This window comes from Lactuca serriola, chromosome 2, assembly GCF_051521515.1.
Source record: "Lactuca serriola cultivar US96UC23 chromosome 2, Lser_US96UC23_V15, whole genome shotgun sequence".
Taxonomy (NCBI): domain Eukaryota; kingdom Viridiplantae; phylum Streptophyta; class Magnoliopsida; order Asterales; family Asteraceae; genus Lactuca; species Lactuca serriola.
Window position 1 is genome coordinate 191,553,418 of NC_136409.1, and position 19,836 is coordinate 191,573,253.

At 35.0% G+C, this 19,836-nt stretch overlaps 4 protein-coding genes and 1 long non-coding RNA gene across 5 annotated transcripts; 1 reads left to right on the plus strand and 4 right to left on the minus strand.

Moving 5' to 3' along the window:
- Positions 1 to 440: 440 nt before the first annotated feature.
- RER1 (reticulata-related 1) lies at positions 441 to 2,404 on the minus strand. The gene is made up of 6 exons (XM_079025978.1): positions 1,718 to 2,404; positions 1,329 to 1,651; positions 1,183 to 1,252; positions 1,019 to 1,098; positions 872 to 939; positions 441 to 779 (listed from the first exon to the last, which is right to left on the minus strand). The coding sequence occupies exons 1-6, from the start codon at positions 2,198 to 2,200 to the stop codon at positions 586 to 588; spliced, it is 1,218 nt and encodes a 405-aa protein (XP_078882104.1). The 5' UTR covers positions 2,201 to 2,404; the 3' UTR covers positions 441 to 585.
- Positions 2,405 to 12,266: 9,862 nt separating this feature from the next.
- LOC145087879 (replication factor-A carboxy-terminal domain protein) lies at positions 12,267 to 13,104 on the plus strand. The gene is made up of 2 exons (XM_079025980.1): positions 12,267 to 12,669; positions 12,845 to 13,104. Exons 1-2 carry the CDS (start codon positions 12,315 to 12,317, stop codon positions 13,015 to 13,017), a joined length of 528 nt encoding a protein of 175 aa, XP_078882106.1. The 5' UTR covers positions 12,267 to 12,314; the 3' UTR covers positions 13,018 to 13,104.
- Positions 13,105 to 13,533: 429 nt separating this feature from the next.
- Positions 13,534 to 14,187, minus strand: LOC145087880 (uncharacterized). Its single transcript, XR_013700906.1, has 3 exons — positions 14,025 to 14,187; positions 13,863 to 13,948; positions 13,534 to 13,778 (listed from the first exon to the last, which is right to left on the minus strand). It is a non-coding gene; the product is annotated as an uncharacterized LOC145087880 (long non-coding RNA).
- Positions 14,188 to 14,216: 29 nt separating this feature from the next.
- Positions 14,217 to 15,254, minus strand: LOC145089889 (serine carboxypeptidase-like 49). Its single transcript, XM_079028277.1, has 4 exons — positions 14,944 to 15,254; positions 14,682 to 14,850; positions 14,468 to 14,587; positions 14,217 to 14,393 (listed from the first exon to the last, which is right to left on the minus strand). Exons 1-4 carry the CDS (start codon positions 15,252 to 15,254, stop codon positions 14,217 to 14,219), a joined length of 777 nt encoding a protein of 258 aa, XP_078884403.1.
- Positions 15,255 to 15,727: 473 nt separating this feature from the next.
- LOC145087878 (BTB/POZ domain-containing protein At3g44820-like) lies at positions 15,728 to 18,602 on the minus strand. Its single transcript, XM_079025979.1, has 5 exons — positions 17,847 to 18,602; positions 17,689 to 17,758; positions 16,982 to 17,591; positions 16,349 to 16,893; positions 15,728 to 16,277 (listed from the first exon to the last, which is right to left on the minus strand). The coding sequence occupies exons 1-5, from the start codon at positions 17,939 to 17,941 to the stop codon at positions 15,921 to 15,923; spliced, it is 1,677 nt and encodes a 558-aa protein (XP_078882105.1). The 5' UTR covers positions 17,942 to 18,602; the 3' UTR covers positions 15,728 to 15,920.
- Positions 18,603 to 19,836: the final 1,234 nt, after the last annotated feature.

Genomic DNA, 19,836 nt, shown 5'->3' on the forward strand with positions numbered 1-19,836 from the left:
CCATCGCTTGTGTCACTTATCTCTGTAACGAATGGATCAATGATATTCTTCCACTCAAGGATCTCATTGACGTTAATCGCCACTCTTGTAAGCTTACAAAAACATCTACCGACTGGTCCCTCTTCTTGGACTTTATTTTATAAAAAATCAAAGAATACAAAAGGCAAGATCAAAGAGAGAGAGAGTAATTTCTTTTTCTTTTTCTTTTTTTATTTCTATAATAAAAAAAATTTTAAAAAAATACATAGGGCAAAATCATCATTTTATAAAAATTAAACCAAAATATACCAAACTCGCAACAAAATGGAAACTTTAGACCATTTGTGCTAGTCTAAACCTGATTGGCCCAAAATGATAATTTTTGACATACCATAAGGACCATTTTTGCAATTTTGTCCCTAATTTAATTAGATTTTGTTCAATAATACTAATTGAAGAAATACCAAAGATACAATAACATTAATTTTTCTTATTTCAAACTACAACAAAAAAAAAGAACTTGGTTGGATAAGAAATCAACCTAGTAAAAGGAGCAGGAGGCAACTGCCTTTTCAACTGCCAAAAGAAGCAAAATTCTACATCCAATTACTGAACACCACTCCATCTAGCCCAGTCTACAAACTGCATTCCACCATAAATATTGTTTGCAAAACGCACTCCAACTGTAAATGCCATTGCAACTACAGGGACCTGTTTCGCCAAAGGTAAAGCTTCCACCACACTTTCCAATCCATTGATAACTTGATAACGCGTATTAGAAGACACCGCAAGAAAAACACCTGTGTTTATGTTTATTCAATAAAAAACCTAAATATCTGCTGCATGCTAATTATTATATAAACAATCAAAATCATTACAAAACATAACATACCCCAAAGAACAGCACTTTTCACCAAAGGAGGCACTCGTGGTAAATTTTCATCTGAAGTATGCATCCTCCTATAATTACAAACAGATTTAAAGGGTATTTTAGACATTTCATTAGTAACATTGCCATATTGTCAAGTGAGAAGCATACCGTTTGGCATTCATAATCATGTTTGCAATTCCTTGACCGATTATACCACACCCAAATCCAACTGAACCATACAAGAGGCCCTGTATCCATTATTATCACCAAAACACATGTCATGTCAATTGTCATCACAAGGTGAGCAAAATTAATAAAGATCATTTGCATACCTTGTAAAAGTATGTTGCAAGTCGTTGTTGAGCTGAAAATCTACACCCTGGTCTCTCAAACTCAAAGACACTGGACAAGCAATATGATTCAAAAGTTACTACATAATCATTTGATTTTGTAAAGAAAATGGAAGTTTTGGAATAACCTGCTTGGAAGAGCTGCAACAGAGTTCTTTAGGCCACTAAAAAGACCACCACTTGCTACTGTTCGCTTTCCAATTCGAGCATATGGTGCTAACATGCCAACCAAAGCAATGTCAACAACTATGCCTACCAGAAGATCTGCAGCATACAACTCAAACTCTGCCCAAAAATCTTTTCCTCTTTTTTGGACTTCAGCAAATGTCGCACAGCAAGAATCAATCACTATCTCTGTTCCAACTTTGAACAAAAATGATGGATCAGCAAGCATTCTGTTACGAAGAACTGCACAATACTTCATCAAGAAACCTAGAGCCCACCCAGAGCCCTGAACAACAGATTGTAAAACAACTTAAGCTTTGTATCATACTCTAATTGAAATAACTTCCTTTACCTGTAAATCCATGTATCGTGTAAGAATAAGTTTGCGAAGTCCGGTAGCTTTTGCAGCTTCTAACATATCGGGAGGCAGATTCACGCCTTGTGTTTCAGCCACCTTCATCACCTCATCGAATTTCATTAACGGTCCAAACTCTTTCTCCTCGTGATCGTCCTCGTTGCCACCACCGCCTCCATTGCCGCCGTTACCAGGTGGAGAATTTCCATTTCCGTCATCTCCACCACCGCTTTCTCGATCAGGTTTAGAGTCGAAAACCTCGGTAACAGTGACTGTTTTCCCTAAATTGTCAGATGTAGCAGATTTTAACTTGGCTGTAAGCGCATTCCTGCCACGGGTTCTTAAAATAGGGTTTTGCATAAAATTAGAAACCCCACTTTTAAGTACCGATTTCAATTTCATGGAAAGCATTGGCGATTCACTTATGCTCGATGAATCACGGAGTCGTGCAACGACGAAACCTGGTGAAGAAATCGCCATGGTTTTGCTTCTCAACACAAACGCAACACAGAACAATCGCAAATTTGCAGAGTGTATGATTAGAAGATATTTCTTTTAAACACCTGCTGAAAACTTAAGTCAAATATCAACTTGCACACGACTCCGCATAAAATGAAGTGATCAAACAGTACAATGTACAACTACCAGCTAAAATCTGATGATCTTGTCATCTTCTGCAATCCGCGGTGCTTCAAAACGATAAACCCTAAAAATTTGTTTGCAAAGTAATTGGGCTTCCTGGAAATTGATAATTGATAATTGGGCTCCCAAGTAACTAAGGGTAATCAAACTATCATCTGTTAGCCACTAAAGTTTTTTTTTTTTAGAAAGTATGAAATGACATGTTAATGAAATGAATGTAGTCCGTTAGAAGGTAAATCTTAGATAATGATTTGACATAATTCTTCTCCATTTCATGTCATTTTGATTGGAAGTATCATTATCCAACCTTCAATTGTATTGTGTGAGATTCATGAATTGCATAAACTAATTAAAAAAGTATATAAATATAAAAAAAATATTATGTGAGATTCATGAATTGCATAAACTAATTAAAAAAATATATAAATATAAATATCAAAATATTTGAAAACTTCGAATTTATAAGAAAAATAATAAATTATTATAATAAAAATATTTTTTATCTTTTAAATTTAAAAAAATAATATAAATAAATAAAAGAAACCAATGAATTTTAATTTTGAAAATTTTAAAATTAAAAGGTAACTTTGTTAATGAAATTGATATCTATTTATTACAATTATTATATTAAAATATTATGTAGAGTTTAATAAAATAATAAAACTTATAAAATGACATGTGAAAAAATTTAATTCAAAATAACCACAAAATGACATTTGACAATTTGAATAAGAGTGTGACAAGTGACAAAAAAAACATTTATTTATTATAGAGGATTTTGGCATCATCCATTCCATTCTTTTTGCAACCACCTTAACCTCACCCCTTTCCATCTGCTATCTTAGAGCATGTTGTTCTAATATATCAGAATATCAAATAATTGTATGGTATTTTGGGGTTTACTTACAGGCTCCGGCTGATCGTACCCTCTGCATCTTCCATCCTTTATTTAAAAAAACATTTTAAAATTTTACTTTCCAAAAATCTCCTTGATTTGATATTGAATTCACATGAGTGCTTCTCCAATTCACTCAAACCAAGGCTCTGATACCAACTTGTAACACCCATAAATTTTTACGCCAAAATTTAAAACTTTTCAATCATAATTTAAAAACCAACGAGTAACTGTTTACAAAACATTTTCTATCAATATCCATCAGAGTGTCCCAAAATAAGATCAAAAGGATGAGGAGCGGTACGGTCACGCCTTTGCCTTGCCATGATCTCCTCCTGAAGTACCTGAAACAATAAACTGCAAACTGTAAGCACGAGGGCTTAGTGAGTTACCCCTATAATACCAATACTACACTGAAATACCAAATCTGTAACCATAAATCAACAACATGCATATTGGGCCATTGGCCTGACTGGACCGCCTTACATGGCCTACAGTCTACTGAATCTTCACCGAGCCTTCGGCATGACTGGACCGCCATGTGGGCCTACAGTCTTCCCGGACCGCTCATAAGGTATGTTGGCCTTCAGCACAAAGCAGGACCGCCTCAACCTAAATCAACGAGCAAACAATCATGTGCGCAAAACTAACATATATTGGCATATATAGGCATCAAACATAACTAACTCACTGATCATCAATCATAGCAATCTCTCATGACTAGAATACAGACCTAGCAAGCCACTAACATCCTGATCCCTAAAGATCATAGAAGCATAACATACTATATATATATATATATATATATATATATATATATATATATATATATCATAACGATAACAACTAAAGGGTCGACCTTTAGTGCCTTATACCCTTTTGATATAGTGAGGATAACTCACCTCGCAGATGTCGACTCTGTAGATAAATCCCAACTCTCAGATCACTCGCCAAAGAATCCTCCACCTATTACCATAATACGAGCATACTCATAAATCCTCAACCTCACAAGTACTCTATAAACCAACCAGTCAACCCCAGGTCAAGGTCAAAGTCCTCAGTCAAGGTCAACAGTCCCTGTTGACCTTAACTCGCCGAGTACCCTCGGCTACTCGCTGAGTTCTTTGAAGTTCTTTCCCACTCGCCAAGTCATCGGGTGACTCGTCAAGTTCTCACGATTTTCGATCGAAACCCTAAGGCCACCCGTCGAGTTTCCTTCTTGCAACACGTCGGCTACACACGCATTCATAACTCAGGGAAAACTCACCCGACTCGCCGAGTTACTCATACAACTCGTCGAGTTCGATGGCCATCTTCATAAGACTTGCCGAGTCAACCTTGCGAATCGCCGAGTTCCTACAGCCCTTAAGCCATACAGACTTATTTAAGCCATGTAATGACTCCAAATTACATATCCAAACTTCTAGGACATGCTTTTCACGTAAAGTTGCAAACTTTACGTGCATGCATGACTAAAAAGGCTCTTAATGCCAAAACTAAGCTCTTTATGGGGTTTCATGCACAAGGAGGGCCTCAACCACGACCAAAACATGAACTTTGTGATTCTAGAACTTGAGAAGGGTCCAAATCTGAAGTTACAACTTCAGGTCTAACCCATAGCTCACCAATATGACTCCCAAAAATCCATAAAGCCCTAAAACTCAACCACAAAGAGATCTAGAAGAAAAGGGGAGTAAAGATTACAACTTGATACCTCCAAAAGATGCTAGATGAGTTAAGTTCTGTTTCCCACACCTTCCGTGCCTCAACTCCTTTGCTCTTCAAGCTCTTCCCTCCAAGCCAATCTTCTCTCCAAGGTCTAAAACACACCACAAGGAGTACCACACGAATTAGGGTTTCACTGAGCTCTCCAAGACTAACTCATCAAGTAGGACTTAAAACCAAAGAACCTTTTATTTAATAAATATGTGAGAATCGGGGCGTTACACATCTGCAATGGAAGTCGACAAACGGACCGCCACCATATGCACAGTCGTCACCATTGATCACACTGCTTTGTATTACACAGTGTGTTACTTCTGCAAGAGAACTCTCAATGAAACCAACACTGTGCTGCCGTCCGTAAACTCAATGTGATTCCTCATCGTGGCGACGACGACTCTACTTTTTGTTACAATGGTTTCACAACTTTGAAGAGCAACCATGAAATACTTCCAGTTTTTAGTATATATTTTATGGAAGTAAGTCAATTTTTTTTAGAATAAGTTGTCATCTCCATATTCATCAGTCATTTCAAGATAATCTGACACGTGATACACCATAACTATATTTGTAGGTGTAAGTTCAATATGAACACCATAACAGAACTTAGATGCAGCCAGAAATGAGGTGGCACCACCAGGAATGTCCTCTAGGATGATGGTGGAAGTACCTTTATTGTTATTTTGAGTTTCTTTCATCAACTTTTCTATTTCTCCACATCTTGATAGTAAGGGAAACTGGAGAAATATTATACAAACTGGTTCAATTCCTTGAGTTACATTCAATGGATTCCGGAGATAAATCTAAACAAATCGGTTCTATCCAAAGACTCAAAGCCACACAAGGCGGTTCAAGTCAAGACATTCTATTTTTTCTTCAGATTTTCAAAATCCACAATATCATAAATACAAAAACTACAAAAAAAAAAAACAAAACTACCAACAACAATATTTTTTGGTGTAACAATCTTACAACACATTTAGGCTTCCAGAAGAAAATCAGAGTTATAATCTATGGAATCAATTTACTCAAAGGGTTCCAGAAACCCAATTCCAATATTCTCAACCCGAGAATTTCTAGTTCCATGATGCTCAAAACGTAGAATTTGATAGTTCTAGTGACGATCCAACTCCCTAAAGAAACGAAGAAGAAACCAACAAGGGGTTGCAACCCGTTGCTAAGAAAAAATGCAACTATACACACTACCAGAAGCGAAAAGAACTGGGTGGAACACGGAGAATTGGCTTTAGATAAGGTATATGTCGATGTTTCTAAAGATAATTAACATGGAAATCAGCAAAGGTTCGATGCATTTTAGGAGAAGGTTCTAGAGCATTTTAGTGTTTAAATGGAAGGTTCAGATGGGTCACAACACCAAGTAAACTTAAAATGGAAAGACCTCCAAAAGAAATGTAACTGTTGGGACATGATTTGTGGTTTATACTTTACTTTAGGTAGCTTTGAAAGTTATCGGTCTAGGACCGAAAACACCATGAATTCGGTGGTGTTTGGAACAAAATCACCATGTGATTTCGGTGGACTTAATGATGATTTCGGTTGGGATTTGGGCTGGGCTTTTGTATTTAGGTCTAGGTATATATAATGTATTGATTCAGCCATGTTGAGGGTTGGTCATTCTAATCAGCTGATTTGGTTTTAGAGAGAGACAGAGAGAACCGAGACATAGAGATCTTATGTACTAGACTATTGATCAATATAGTGTGCATTGAAGATTAAATATTGTGTTCTTAATTCATTATAATTGTTTTGCGTTAATCATTAGATTGGGATTCCGCACCAATATTGTGATTTGGATTGATACATTAGATCGAGTTTTACACTAACGCTTTCAACAATATCTATAACCGTAAGATGAACAGTCTGGCTAACGGGAGATATGAGGCTAATGTTTTACAATCCTCACTAAGCGAGTACCGTAGGACTATTAATCAGAAAGGTGTTCCTCATCAACAAGCTTAGGAGTGGTTGAAAGACAATGCGAAATGGGAACTGGTTGAAAAAAGTTGGTGAAGACTCCACACCTCCTTTATCAAAACGAACCAAAACATCTTCATCTAACGCCTACACATCATCTTATGATCCACAGTATCCTCCTAGATTCCCCCTCCCCCCCCCCCCCCAACAACAACAAACATTTAGTTTTAAAGACTCACCACCTTTGAGAAAAAGAAAAGGAAAGAAAGTGACATCGACATCATCAACAAAAAATGAAATGTTTGATCTCATCAAACAAATTGCCGACATCAAATCTGCAACCAAAACAGAGGCGAAACAAAGACAACGGTATCGGGAACAAAATTTACGCATTCTCAAAGCTAATGAAGAAAGGAAAGCTCAACTACTGGATCGGGAGAGAGAAACCAAGATATAGAGTATTTTCTATGACCGCATGATCATTTGACTGGAGGTATTCTGTGCACGGTGCTTAAAAGGAAATGAAAAATTGCAACTAAGTATGGTTGGGAGTTAGAGAACCCGTGAAGTTCGAACAATGATTTAAACGTCCTCCACCAATCACCATTGCTCGATGAGAAATATCATGAAACATGACTTGATTGTTCATTTTATCTAAATAATGAATACTACAAACATAGTTACTATCTTGTGGATGGAATATATTAATCATGGACTGTATTTGTGAAAGCATATCCATATCCAATAACCGACAAAAGATACGGTTTAAGGTTGCACAATAATCAACAAGAAAAGACGTAAAATGTTCTTTTGGGGTCCTTAAAGGACGTTAGGACATACTAAAAATTTCTACACGGGTTACGACGGTGAAGAAAACAAAAAACATAATGTATGTGACATCCCCAAAATCTTGGCCAGAAAAGACCAGTTTCATTTATGCTTTTTAAACATTTTCAGAGTAAATTCTTTTGATTTTTAAAAGAGATGCGGAATTTGTTCCCAAAAACAAAACATGATAAAATAGATTTTTATCAAAACATTTCATAAAGAAGTATAATTTCATTTCATAATCAAAAGTCGGGATGTCATGTTCCGATACAGACCATAAAGCATAAACGATAACATTACAAGCCGTTTAACAAATATATACATATACAGACTTGTAAACAAAACACCTTGATGATTCATCCATCTTATGCCCTTGTGTCACTTCCTGTAATACAAATAAACTGAGTGGGTCAGGCTTGGGAGCCTGGTGAGCATGTAGGGTTTTCAACCCACAATAAATAATTATATTAATTCAACAATCAACAATAACCCGATTACTCATTCCCGTTATCCTCACTTTACGTCCCTAAAACAACATCTATTATAAGGAACTTAATTTAGGATTTTCATCGAGACAGACATTACTACAAAGGGGCTTCCTTAGCAATAAATATCCTAAAGGCAACCATGTGGGGGATAGAGTACACCGGTGAATACATCGTTCGCACCACCTACAGTTATGAGTCTGCTAGTGTTCCACAGGACTGTCTAGAATAGTCCGTGGTCGTCATCCATACTCTGCTGAATGACTAGAATAACACCAACAACATCAAGGCCTCTCATCTGTTTATTACACACCAACTATCTACCCATGTTCTACCCAACATATTAGTAGATAAAAATATACATTTTTATACATAGTTTAAAACCTGTATAGCATGCTCGAATCAATACATTTTTCCATATAACAGATGAGGCACACACACATAACACGTATTTCATAGAGAATAAATCAGATCTATGAGATAGAAGAAAGTGAATATATATTCACACATATAATCAACAAAGTATACACGTAACACGTATTTCCTATAAAATACTTCATAATAATATGTTAGAAGAAAATGACTACACACTCACTTGATCAGAAGATGATCGGGCAGCACTATGGCTTGCAGAAGTAGTGTTTCTCCGGTGGATCTGGAAGATCTTCACAAAAACCGGGCTCCTCGCGGGCAGGGCTTCGACTAAAAAATCTCACTTTTTTCGGGATCCTCGGGGCTTCGAAACTTGCTTCGGGGCTCGGGAATGATACCAGGGCTTCGGGATATGATTGGCACGTAAATCGAGGCAAAAACTAGAGAGAAGAAAGAGTTTGAACAAGAGAAAATGGTTGATCTCGGTTTCTATTTATAGGCTGCTGGGTATGGGATTACGCTGGGCGTAATTTCTAATTACGCCCAGCGTACTCAGTACGCTGGGCGTAATTCAACGTCACTGCATGCATTATTTGGTGGCACTCGAATATTGGTCAGACAAGTTGCACCCCTCTGAGTACTCTGGGCGTACTCAAATTACGCTCGGCGTAATTTGACTTGTCAAACTTCTAAATTGCGTAACTTTCGCGTACGAGCTCCGTTTTCGACGTTCTTTATATCCACGCGTAGGTCAGACCATACTCTACAGCTTTTATTTAGACTCCGTCGGCTAATTTTGACTTTATTTTTATTATTTATTTTTAGAAGGCCGGGACAGAAAAACTTCGCTATAAATTCATAACTTCTTCGTCCGATGTCCGTTCTCGCCTAACTTTTCATTGTTTCGCTACTAACAACGAGATCTTCGATTCTCGTTTAGATTGTTTCGGCTAAAAACCGCTCGATCTCAATCGAGTATTCAGGCTGCATACTGCCAAGTCGAAACTTCAGGAAATCATAACTTCCTCATACGAAGTCAGATTTGGGCGTTCTATATATATTCGGAAACCTCGTTTCGGCCACCAAAACTCTATGCAAAGATATCGAGTTTATTTTACACTTAAATTTTGACGCTCATTTTATTCTTAATTCATTAAATTATAATAATTAAGAAAATAAACACATAATTCACATAATTCACAAAATTCACAAATAATACATTTTTATTATTTCAAATTGGGTTACAAAGGTTAACCTAAACTATTACATTGCTAAAAATGGCAAGTCCAGAAACACGGGCATTACAATGTACGCTTGTATAATACTACACAATTTGATATTGAAAGATAAAGGTGTTGTGATATCACCTGTGTATCGGCTCGAACACCATGAAGTTCAAAATGCCGACATCATTTGACTGGAGAATCTTTCTCATTATTATTATGTTTTTTATTTGTATTATTATCTTTTTATTAAGATTATCTATATGTATCCTTGTTTCATTATATATATATATATATATATATATATATATGTTTGTTTGTTTCATTTTCTTTCTATCATCTCTTTTCAAAATGAATCCAAATGTTTGGAAAATAGCTTGTTTCATTATATATATATATATATATATATATATATATATATATATATATATATATATATATATATGTTTGTTTGTTTGCTTCATTTTCTTTCTATCATCTCTTTTCAAAATGAATCCAAATGTTTGGAAAATAGTAATGGAAATTAATGATGATAGTTCATCATCTAGGGATGAACTTATCAACAATAATTATTGGCTCGTATCGTACAACTTCTTCTTAAGAACAATGCTAGTTCAAGCAACATTAAAAGAAGAAACACAAACCACAAACATCGTTTTAAGGCTGAAAGACTGCTGATTCGACATTATTTTGCGGATGATTCAACCGTATGAACAAATATTTGTTTATGTGACTTATTGGTGATATGGAATGAATTATCCTTATTTCCAACAACATGGGATGCAACAAATCAAAAAAGTTTCAATACACTACAAAATGCACATCAACAATATGTCAATTAGCAAAGGGTTATAACCCAGATTTGTTAGATGAGTATATGAATATGTCAGAAAGAACTTCTCGTGAAGCTCTTGAAAACTTTTGCTACGTTGTTGTCCAAATGTATAAGGCTGAATATTTACGCCGTCCAACATCTACTGATATTTAACTTTTGTATGAAGCACATGAAGCTATACATGGATTCCCTGGAATGATTGGTAGCATTGACTGCACACATTAGAATTGGAGGAATTGTCCAATGGAATTGAGAAGCCAATACATGAGGGGTGACCATCAGTATCCATCATTGATACTAGAAGCGGCGACATCACAAGATTTATGGTTTTGACCTGCATTCTATGTTGTAGTTGGTTCGAACAATGATTTAAACGTCCTCCACCAATCACCATTGTTTGATGAGAAATATCATGAAACAAGACTCGATTGTTCATTTTATCTAAATAATGAATACTACAAACATAGTTACTATCTTGCAGATGGAATATATTCATCATGGACCGTATTTGTGAAAGCATATACATATTCAGTAACCGACAAAAAATACAGTTTAAGGCTGCACAATAATCAACAAGAAAAGACTTAAAATGTTCTTTTAGGGTCCTTAAAGGACGTTGAGACATATTAAAAATGCGTACACGAGTTACGACGATGAAGGAAAACAAAAAACATAATGTACGCTTGTATTATACAACACAATTTGATATTGAAAGATAAGGGTGCTGCGATATCTCCTGTGTATCGGCCCGACCCCCCCCCCCCCCCCGGACGAAGTTGATGACCAAAAAATAATACATGAATTGTGCAACTTTGAAACTCACCATCAGCTTCGATCTGATCTTACCGATCACATTGAATATGTCTACATTCTAACTCTGAATAATATATAGTTAATTTTAATTGTCCTTTTAGAATTTAAATTAAGCTGTCTTTTTTTAAGTGTACTTTTATAATTATTGTTTATTTTTTATTTGTAGTGTGGTTTTTTAATTAAATGTTATTTTTAATATTATTTTAGAATTTTGTTTTTGTTTTAAATTAGCAAAATTTTCTTTTAAAATGAAAAAAATTATGTTTTATTTTATTTTGTATTTTTAATTTAATTAAATAAAAATATAATTTTAAAAGTGGGTTGAAAAAGATAGAATTTTTATGTATTGTAGGTTGGAAAAAAAAAATAAATAAAAAAAGATGATGCACCATTGTGTTGGAAGGAAATGACTCACTCATATGAATACATTTTTTTGTGGAATGAAAAAGAAATAATATTATTACACGGTACGAACATTACAAAATATCAATCATAAAAAAAAACTTAAGCAATTATGTAAAGAAATATAAACTATGCATAATAGAGATAGGACAACCACCATATGCCTTAATTGTACAAAAAGACATACCTCTTTCTATTACTGTGATACGATATATTTGTAATTATTAAACTTATGTGTCTTAAAGTTTATGTAAAATAAAAATGCGGTGAAGGTGGATCGAACACCTGACCTTCAGATCTTCAGTCTGACGCTCTCCCAACTGAGTTATCCCCGCTTGATGAGTAATTGTTGAAGCATCTCATATTATACATTTAAGGAAAAGGTTCATCTTTACCTTCTTACCAGCATAGTTTGTGGTTCCCCCGGCATTCGGCAACCGCAATGGAAGTGGACAAACGGACTACCACCATATGCACAGTCGTCGCCATTGATCACACCGCCTTGTATTACACAGTGTGTTCCTTCTGCGAGAGAACTCTCCCCGAAACCAACACCGCGCCGCCGTCCGTAACTCACTGTGATCACTGCAATTTCACTAGAAATACTAGTGCTGTTCCTCATCGCGGCGGCGGCTCTACTTCTAATCCTTCTTCTAAACGATTATTTCGCGTCCTCATGTCAGTAGCGACAGAGACGAAGGTGTTTGAGGTGGTCATGTTTGACAGGGCTGCTAGGGTTCTCTTTGGTTGCTCTGCTCAAGATTTCGCCGATTTCGCCAAGCTTCATCCCTTTTCCGGTTAGTATCATTTTAAAATTACACATTTGAAAAGAATATCTGATATATTAACGTTCATTATCTCATTTGATTTTCTTTGAGTCTTTGTGTAAATACGTTGGCAACTACTTCATCATTTTCCTGCTACCATCATTATTGTGTGTCCTAACAGATTGAAAATGTTATGTTTTCTTAGGTGAGATTGCAGGTAAGATTCTGGAGGGAGAGATGTTGAAGGTGACACTTTCAAAACCCAAGAACGGCAATGCACAACATCAACGAGTTGTATCAGTTGTTCCTTTGAAATCTCAATTTCGTCCTGTAATGGATACTCTGAGGGAATTACATAGACTAAGACCTGATTGTTAATAAATACCCAATGCTTAAACATTCTCACTTTTATTGTTTACATTATTTCTTAATACTCCCAACATGACAACAAAGTTTTCTTTTTCATCTTAGTGGCAAGGTAAGTTTTCCTTCTATCCACATCTTTAACATCTGCAATGAAGCCTTTGGTTGATCCTTTGGAACCATATGCCCAGCATCATGCACCTGAATTACAAAAAAAGAAAACAATTTTATGCAACCATAAAAGCTCATTGGATACATACATATATTATATGTATATTCATATATTGATATGAACATGCACAAACCTTAAGGAAAGTGAGAGGACCATAGTTCTTTGCCAATCCAGCTTCTTTCCCATCTACTATAAATTGATAGACTGTACATTCAGCAAAATATAGTTGACCAGACCATTTCATGCCTTTGACCCATCTATAGTTCCCTGTTAATTCAAACAAAACAAAGTCCTTTCAGACAATAGAGAGCAAACATAGCTTATTTTCATTTGTATGATTGTATCATATCATACCTAGCCAATTGCAAATAAAATCATATTCTCCAACATATATAAGCATCTTAATACCATCTTCCAAAAGCACTGGAATCCCAACTTCAAGGTTTCTCATAATGTCTTCTTTCATTGCTTGATACACCTTACCATTACACGCCCCAAAATATATTTCCTCTGGTACCCCTAATGCTTTCTTCACTGATTCCAAGTTCAAGAATTCACCTATCTTTGATAAGTCATCACATCTTTGCTTCCTCAAATCATAAGGCTGTTTTACAACAATTGTTTCTATTACATAAGAATTAAATTACACCACCAGTTATGATTGTAGGATATTTGTTTGCTTACTTACACATATTTTGCTAACATACAAAATCGTGGATTGAATTTCCCCACATATGTTCCTGGCATCAAGGCAACTGGCTTTACCATTTGTCCCTGAAAAATAATAGAACACCTCAAGTATATATACAACATTAACATAAATATAACAAGGTTAAATAATGAAAATTACCACATTTGTTTGCTGCTTCTTCACACTTTGGTACTTTTCGAATCAATTCATTGTAATCTTTTTTTGTAATTAATTGATTTTCCAAAGCAAAATCAACATCCGCCTTGAATTGGATTCCAGGTTCAGTGAGTCCATTTCCAATTGCAAATCCCTATTCAGTTAATCACAATTCCATGAGCAAAATTGAAAATCTTAAAACTGTTGGAAGATTGTAATGAACACCACCTTCAAGTTTAAATGAATTCCATCTTTGTTCTTGTTCCCCTGGTTTATACGGGTAGCAAAAGCTGGAATGTAGTGTCCTCCATATGATTCTCCAGTTATGTAGAGGTCGTTTTTCACATACTCAGGGTGCACCTTAAAGAACTCCTGTCATTCATTAAAAATTTCAACTTTAGTTTTTTATATTTGGGATTTTGAGATCACATAATTATTCAAATTACCTGAAGGAAGTCATAAAGGTCATCTCCTACACCTTTTTCATCATGTCGAATGTCTTTTTCACTCGAACTGTAACTGAAACCAGTTCCAATAGGTTGATCGATGTATATCATGTTTGCAACCTAGAAAATCAATATGCATGTTATAGTTACTTTTTTTTTTTTCATTCAATGGTTATATCATATATGGTAGAATGGATGAGTTAAAAGACCTGACCTTATCCCAACCATGGTCATTCCACACAAGTGACAAGTTATTGGTGAGTTGAAAAGGACCATTTTCATAAAAAAGAGCTATTGCACTGCTACAACCAGGTCCTCCAGTCAACCATATGACCACAGGATCATCTTTCTTGTTTCTTGATTCAAAGAAGTAGTAGAACATCCTTCAAACATCGTTAATATATTTCATTTAGTTACTATTTGATATTTGTTTATATATTTTTCATTCTACATGATGTGGTGATGACAAAAGATACCTTGCGCCTATAGTGTGTTTGATTTGAACATATCCAGCAAGATGAGCAAGGTCATGAACTGAAGCACCTGAATCCCCAAGAACTTGGAGCTTTAATGGCTTTTCAACAATTCTGGAACCTGTAATGCTGACTGAAGAAGAATCGGATATGTTTGGCTTAATGATGTTAAGATCGAGTTTTGGGTTCAAATTCAACTCCTTAATGAGTTCATATCCTGTTCTTGAGGAAGGATCATGTATCTGAGATGCAAAAGATGCGAAGGGAGAATGACTGATAAAGAAAATGAGAATAAGGTAAATGACAAGATCCATTGTGGTTAAATCTTGCTTTGTGTTTATGTTTATGTGAAGGGGTATGGGTTTTGGAGATTGATATAGGGTTTAAAATAGATTTCTACACGAAATCCCAATTGCACATGATTAGTTTTAGTTTCTAATTTCTATATTTGATGATTCATTGCTAACATCTTGCATTACTAGTTATGTGTAAATGTGATAATATTAGGCTATATTTTTCTCAGAATGAGATCTTGTTGTTTTACAAGGTAAAACCTTCAATGGAAATACATAATCCCACAAAGGCAAAATGTTAGAAATAGTCCACATTCTTGTTGTGGGTCGCTCTCCATGAACAATCATCCGTTGTTTAAACAATTAAAATTTACATACACAACATGCTACCATGAGTTGTTCATCTCAAAACGCTACAATTTTGAGTCTTCATTCAATGTTGTGTTCTTTTAATCTTTGCATTTACATTGTAATAATTTATACAAAATTGGCCATTTGTAAAGTATAGTGCTCATTTGCTACAAAAATCCAAGTGACATTGTGATATACAGTTGAAGGCAAACCTCTCTTACTCTACTAGCATTGAAGCTACAACCATTGATGAAAAAAGAAAGATAAAAAGAATCAAGAAAACACATCCAAGATCCATAATTAATGTTTCTCGGATGGGTTTTCTTAACCAAATCACTACTTACACAAATGGGCCCCACTCATCCTTGTCATCTCTTGCCTCAGTTTATTGAACTCTTGTTCAAGTTCACTCACTCTACTCCTCATCTTCTCCATGCCAACTCTTAGTAGCTCATTCTCATGCACAAGGCCCAATGGATGATATGTAGGGTTATTTTCGTCATCCAACACATGAAGGCAACCCGCTAAAGCTGTTTTTATATGCATTTGTTCAAAAAACAACACTTGGAAGACAACTCTAAGTGGTAGGCGTACATTTTGAGAAGCATGAGCACAAGCATCAATGGAAAGTTTCTCCCACTCAATGATTTTGCATAGACCTTCTTTTTCTTTCTCATGCAACCACGAATGAGCCTGAATCAAAAAATCATTTACTCAAAAGAAATAAAAAAAAAAACCCTTTTTTGAGTATATAAGAAATAGACCTCAAAATAAATATCCAAAGCTCTGTATAGTCCATCATGCAAAGATCTTGAAGATTCCGGAAGAGACTTTGCAAGTGAATGTATCTTGTCAGGTTTCAAGTTCACATCAGATGCAATCTCTACTATATAACTATCCACAAGCTTAGAAACATTTTTTAATGTTGTAAAACCCATTTCTTCACAAGTTATAAAATAGTTAATCATCCTTTCAACAGTATCCGTATTATATAATGTATCAGAATCAATATAACTAGGAATCATGATTCCATCTAATGTAGCAAATTCTAGTTGCATTCCTATCCTCCTTTCAAGTGATTCTTGACATTTATCGCTAACACCCAACATTAAACCAACACGTAAAAGTCCCAATAAGAAACGACAAAAAGACTCGCCCTTTATTTGTGGGAGAATATCCACAATACTCTCCAATACTACCCTTTGATCAACTATGTCATATTTTGTGGTAGACCTAGTTTTACTAAACTGCCCGCTTTGCCATCTGCCTAAACCATGAAGACATTTCCCAGAATAGTACATAATAGCACCTGCAAATCAGTGGCAAAGTTGTAAATGATGGAATGTATGATGATCATACAAGAAAAAATGTGGAATTGATGAATTGAATTATTTCACCTGTTAACTTTTCGGGTTGGATGCCTTTAGATTCCATTGTCTTGATAAGCCTTTTGAACAAAACAATACTAAGATGTGAAACATCTTCAAACCACCAATCCGATTCCGATGTTTGGATTCTTGCACCTGTGTCAATTCCATTCCAGAGAATGCTACCTCCAGGGCTTTGTAAGCAACCATACATCATCATCATTGGCCATCCAAACAAACTCGGGTCTGTGCAAACCATTGCTGACATGGCATTCAAGCATTTACTGATTATTTGGAGATTGTCACTTTTTGTTACAATGGTTTCACAACTTTGAAGAGCAACCATGCAATCCTTCCAGTTTTTTAGTATATTTTTATGGAAGTAAGTCTCTGTTTTTGAGAATAAGTTATCATCTCCATATTCATCAGTCATTTCAAGATAATCCGACACGTGATACACCATAACAATATTTGTAGGTGTAAGTTCAATATGGACACCATAACAGAACTTAGAAGCAGCCAGAAATGAGGTGGCACCACCAGGGATGTCCTCCAGGATGATGGTGGAAGTACCTTTATTGTTATTTTCAGTTTCTTTCATCAACTTTTCTATTTTCCCACATCTTGATAGTAAGGGAAACTGGAGAAACATGCAGTTTAAAAAGTTTGGTATTAATGATTGACACCAGTTCACACAGGGTGAAATTAAACATTGAAAGTTAGAAGAAAAAGTACACCTTGTGAAGATGGAAGTTTACTCCATCTATGACAATGGTGAGATCACTTGGCAAAACTGCATTACAAAACCTGGCACACAAATGATTACCAAATGATCAAAAAAGCAAGTGAATTTGGAAATCATAATGTTAAGAGGAGTAAAAGAGAAAGCATTTACCAGTCATTGTCTTCATTATAGAATTCCAAAGCTTTTCCTGTAGGAGCCATGGATGATCCTTTCTTTTCCAATTCAAAAGATGAAAAACTTATCATCTATGAGTCTATGACCATGCCTCCTTGTCTGATTGCGAGCTATAATTTAAACAAGAAGACCCATAAAAATATAGTCGGGAAAACATATATAAACAAGAGTCTGAGTCAAATTAGGTCGTCTTTTTGGACCATTGCTTGATTATAGACAAAAAGGTGATAATTGTGTCTCCTTCAACATTATTATCTGTCTGTGGGGCTTTTTCCCCCATAAAAAAGGTAAACTTTGAGTGCCACAGGACAACCCATTGTCATTCAGCAACCATCACAACCGGATATCAATTTGGTCCGATGTACTGTATAATTTAAACTATGAATATCCGAAAGAAAAAAGGAAAGAAATTAAAGTAAGAAAGAAGAAATTATGGAAACGCTTTCAAGTTGCCTACTTTCGGCTTCGTGTCTTAGATCTGTTTACCAAAGCACAATGACCCTACATATGTTTTATTTTTTATTTTTATAATGACTGATAGTGATATTTCATATTTGATCTGGTACCATTATAATAAATGGGAGTGCATCACATGTATTTCACATCCACTCAAACGTGAATTATATCGCTTTTATAATTAGCCTAATGGACTTATCAGTTATCAATAATTTTTTTCGTATGATTTTAAATTGGTATAAAGTTATTGGGATTTTGGGATTGGGGTGATAGCAATTAGCTAGCATCAGAATGAGTAGTGAAGACATAAAGACATGGCCAATGATAGCCAGGCATTTTGTCGAACAGGTTGGGTGCTATAATCAACAAGGCATGGATGAAATAGCAAGACGTGCTTTTGGTTTGTTTATTCAAACATTCGATCTTTACATTTGCTTTTTATAAACACTGATGATGCTCCCACACTAACTTAAAAGTTCAAATCGACTTTAATGGCTGCAGATGACGCAGTTGCTAACTCTGCCAACTTGAAATTTCAAATTGAATTGAAGGATCCCCTGTTACTAATCATGGTTCATGAGTCGATCCCCGCCCATGTTTGCCCCGATTTTCTGCGTCCCACGTGAATCCCATCAATAAAGTAAATCACATCTTAAATTGATTACTTCAAAAGTGAATTGCCCAAAGGCGTTTGTAGAACTGGATATTCAAAGCGAATTCTACTTTCCATTGTAGTGGGCAAGCACTTTTTTTATCTGAGAAAAGGTGGCGAAGCACTGAACCCATTCAATTCAACTTCTTTCGTGGACAAGCACATTCAATTATTTCACAAATGGAAAACCTCCTAAACACTAAACAAAATGATTAGAAAAACCACAATATTATTTTTATAGTGCACTAAAACTTATATTTTCAGAAATTCTTATTTAAGGTTTTCTAATCTCAGAAAAACCTAATATATTTTCATGAAAGGATTAAAAAACCATTATATTATTTTTTTAGTGCATTTAAACTCTCATATATATATATATATATATATATATATATATATATATATATATATATATATATATATATATATATATATATATATATATATAATCTAATGAATTTTAACAATCAAAACGTTGAGAATCGATTACCTAGCATTTTCGGCTATCTAGGATATACCGAGCTCGATGCCTTAAATGATACATTTTAAAAAAATAAGGGTTTTAACATACAAATAAATAATATAATGGTTTTTTTAAGATTCTGATGAAAATATGTTGGGTTTTTATAAGGTTTTCCCTTCACAAAATTATGCAATTTTGTATAAATTTAACAATATAATGATGTATTGTACTATTAGTTAAATATTTACTGTTATGTAGTTAAAATAGATAATTTAAAATGGTGTTTGAGAGTGTTTTTCAAAATGACTTATTTATGTATTGGTTTTTCAAAAAGCAAATAAATTAAAAAGTGACTCATATATTTATTAGTTTTTCATAGTTAAAAAGCTTTTGGT

Excerpts from the sequence above, each read along its gene's own strand:
- LOC145087879 (XM_079025980.1), top strand. The coding sequence starts at position 12,315 with ATGGAAGTGGACAAACGGACTACCACCATATGCACAGTCGTCGCCATT. Across the intron at positions 12,670-12,844 it reads CAAGCTTCATCCCTTTTCCG|GTGAGATTGCAGGTAAGATT; the intron begins GTTAGTATCATT and ends ATGTTTTCTTAG.
- RER1 (XM_079025978.1), bottom strand. The coding sequence starts at position 2,200 with ATGGCGATTTCTTCACCAGGTTTCGTCGTTGCACGACTCCGTGATTCA. Across the intron at positions 1,099-1,182 it reads TTGCAACATACTTTTACAAG|GGCCTCTTGTATGGTTCAGT; the intron begins GTATGCAAATGA and ends TAATGGATACAG. Across the intron at positions 940-1,018 it reads ATGATTATGAATGCCAAACG|GAGGATGCATACTTCAGATG; the intron begins GTATGCTTCTCA and ends TTGTAATTATAG.
- LOC145089889 (XM_079028277.1), bottom strand. The coding sequence starts at position 15,254 with ATGGATCTTGTCATTTACCTTATTCTCATTTTCTTTATCAGTCATTCT. Across the intron at positions 14,851-14,943 it reads AAACACACTATAGGCGCAAG|GATGTTCTACTACTTCTTTG; the intron begins GTATCTTTTGTC and ends CGATGTTTGAAG. Across the intron at positions 14,588-14,681 it reads ATGACCATGGTTGGGATAAG|GTTGCAAACATGATATACAT; the intron begins GTCAGGTCTTTT and ends TTGATTTTCTAG.
- LOC145087878 (XM_079025979.1), bottom strand. The coding sequence starts at position 17,941 with ATGATAAGTTTTTCATCTTTTGAATTGGAAAAGAAAGGATCATCCATG. Across the intron at positions 17,759-17,846 it reads TATAATGAAGACAATGACTG|GTTTTGTAATGCAGTTTTGC; the intron begins GTAAATGCTTTC and ends TTTGTGTGCCAG. Across the intron at positions 17,592-17,688 it reads TAAACTTCCATCTTCACAAG|TTTCCCTTACTATCAAGATG; the intron begins GTGTACTTTTTC and ends ATGTTTCTCCAG.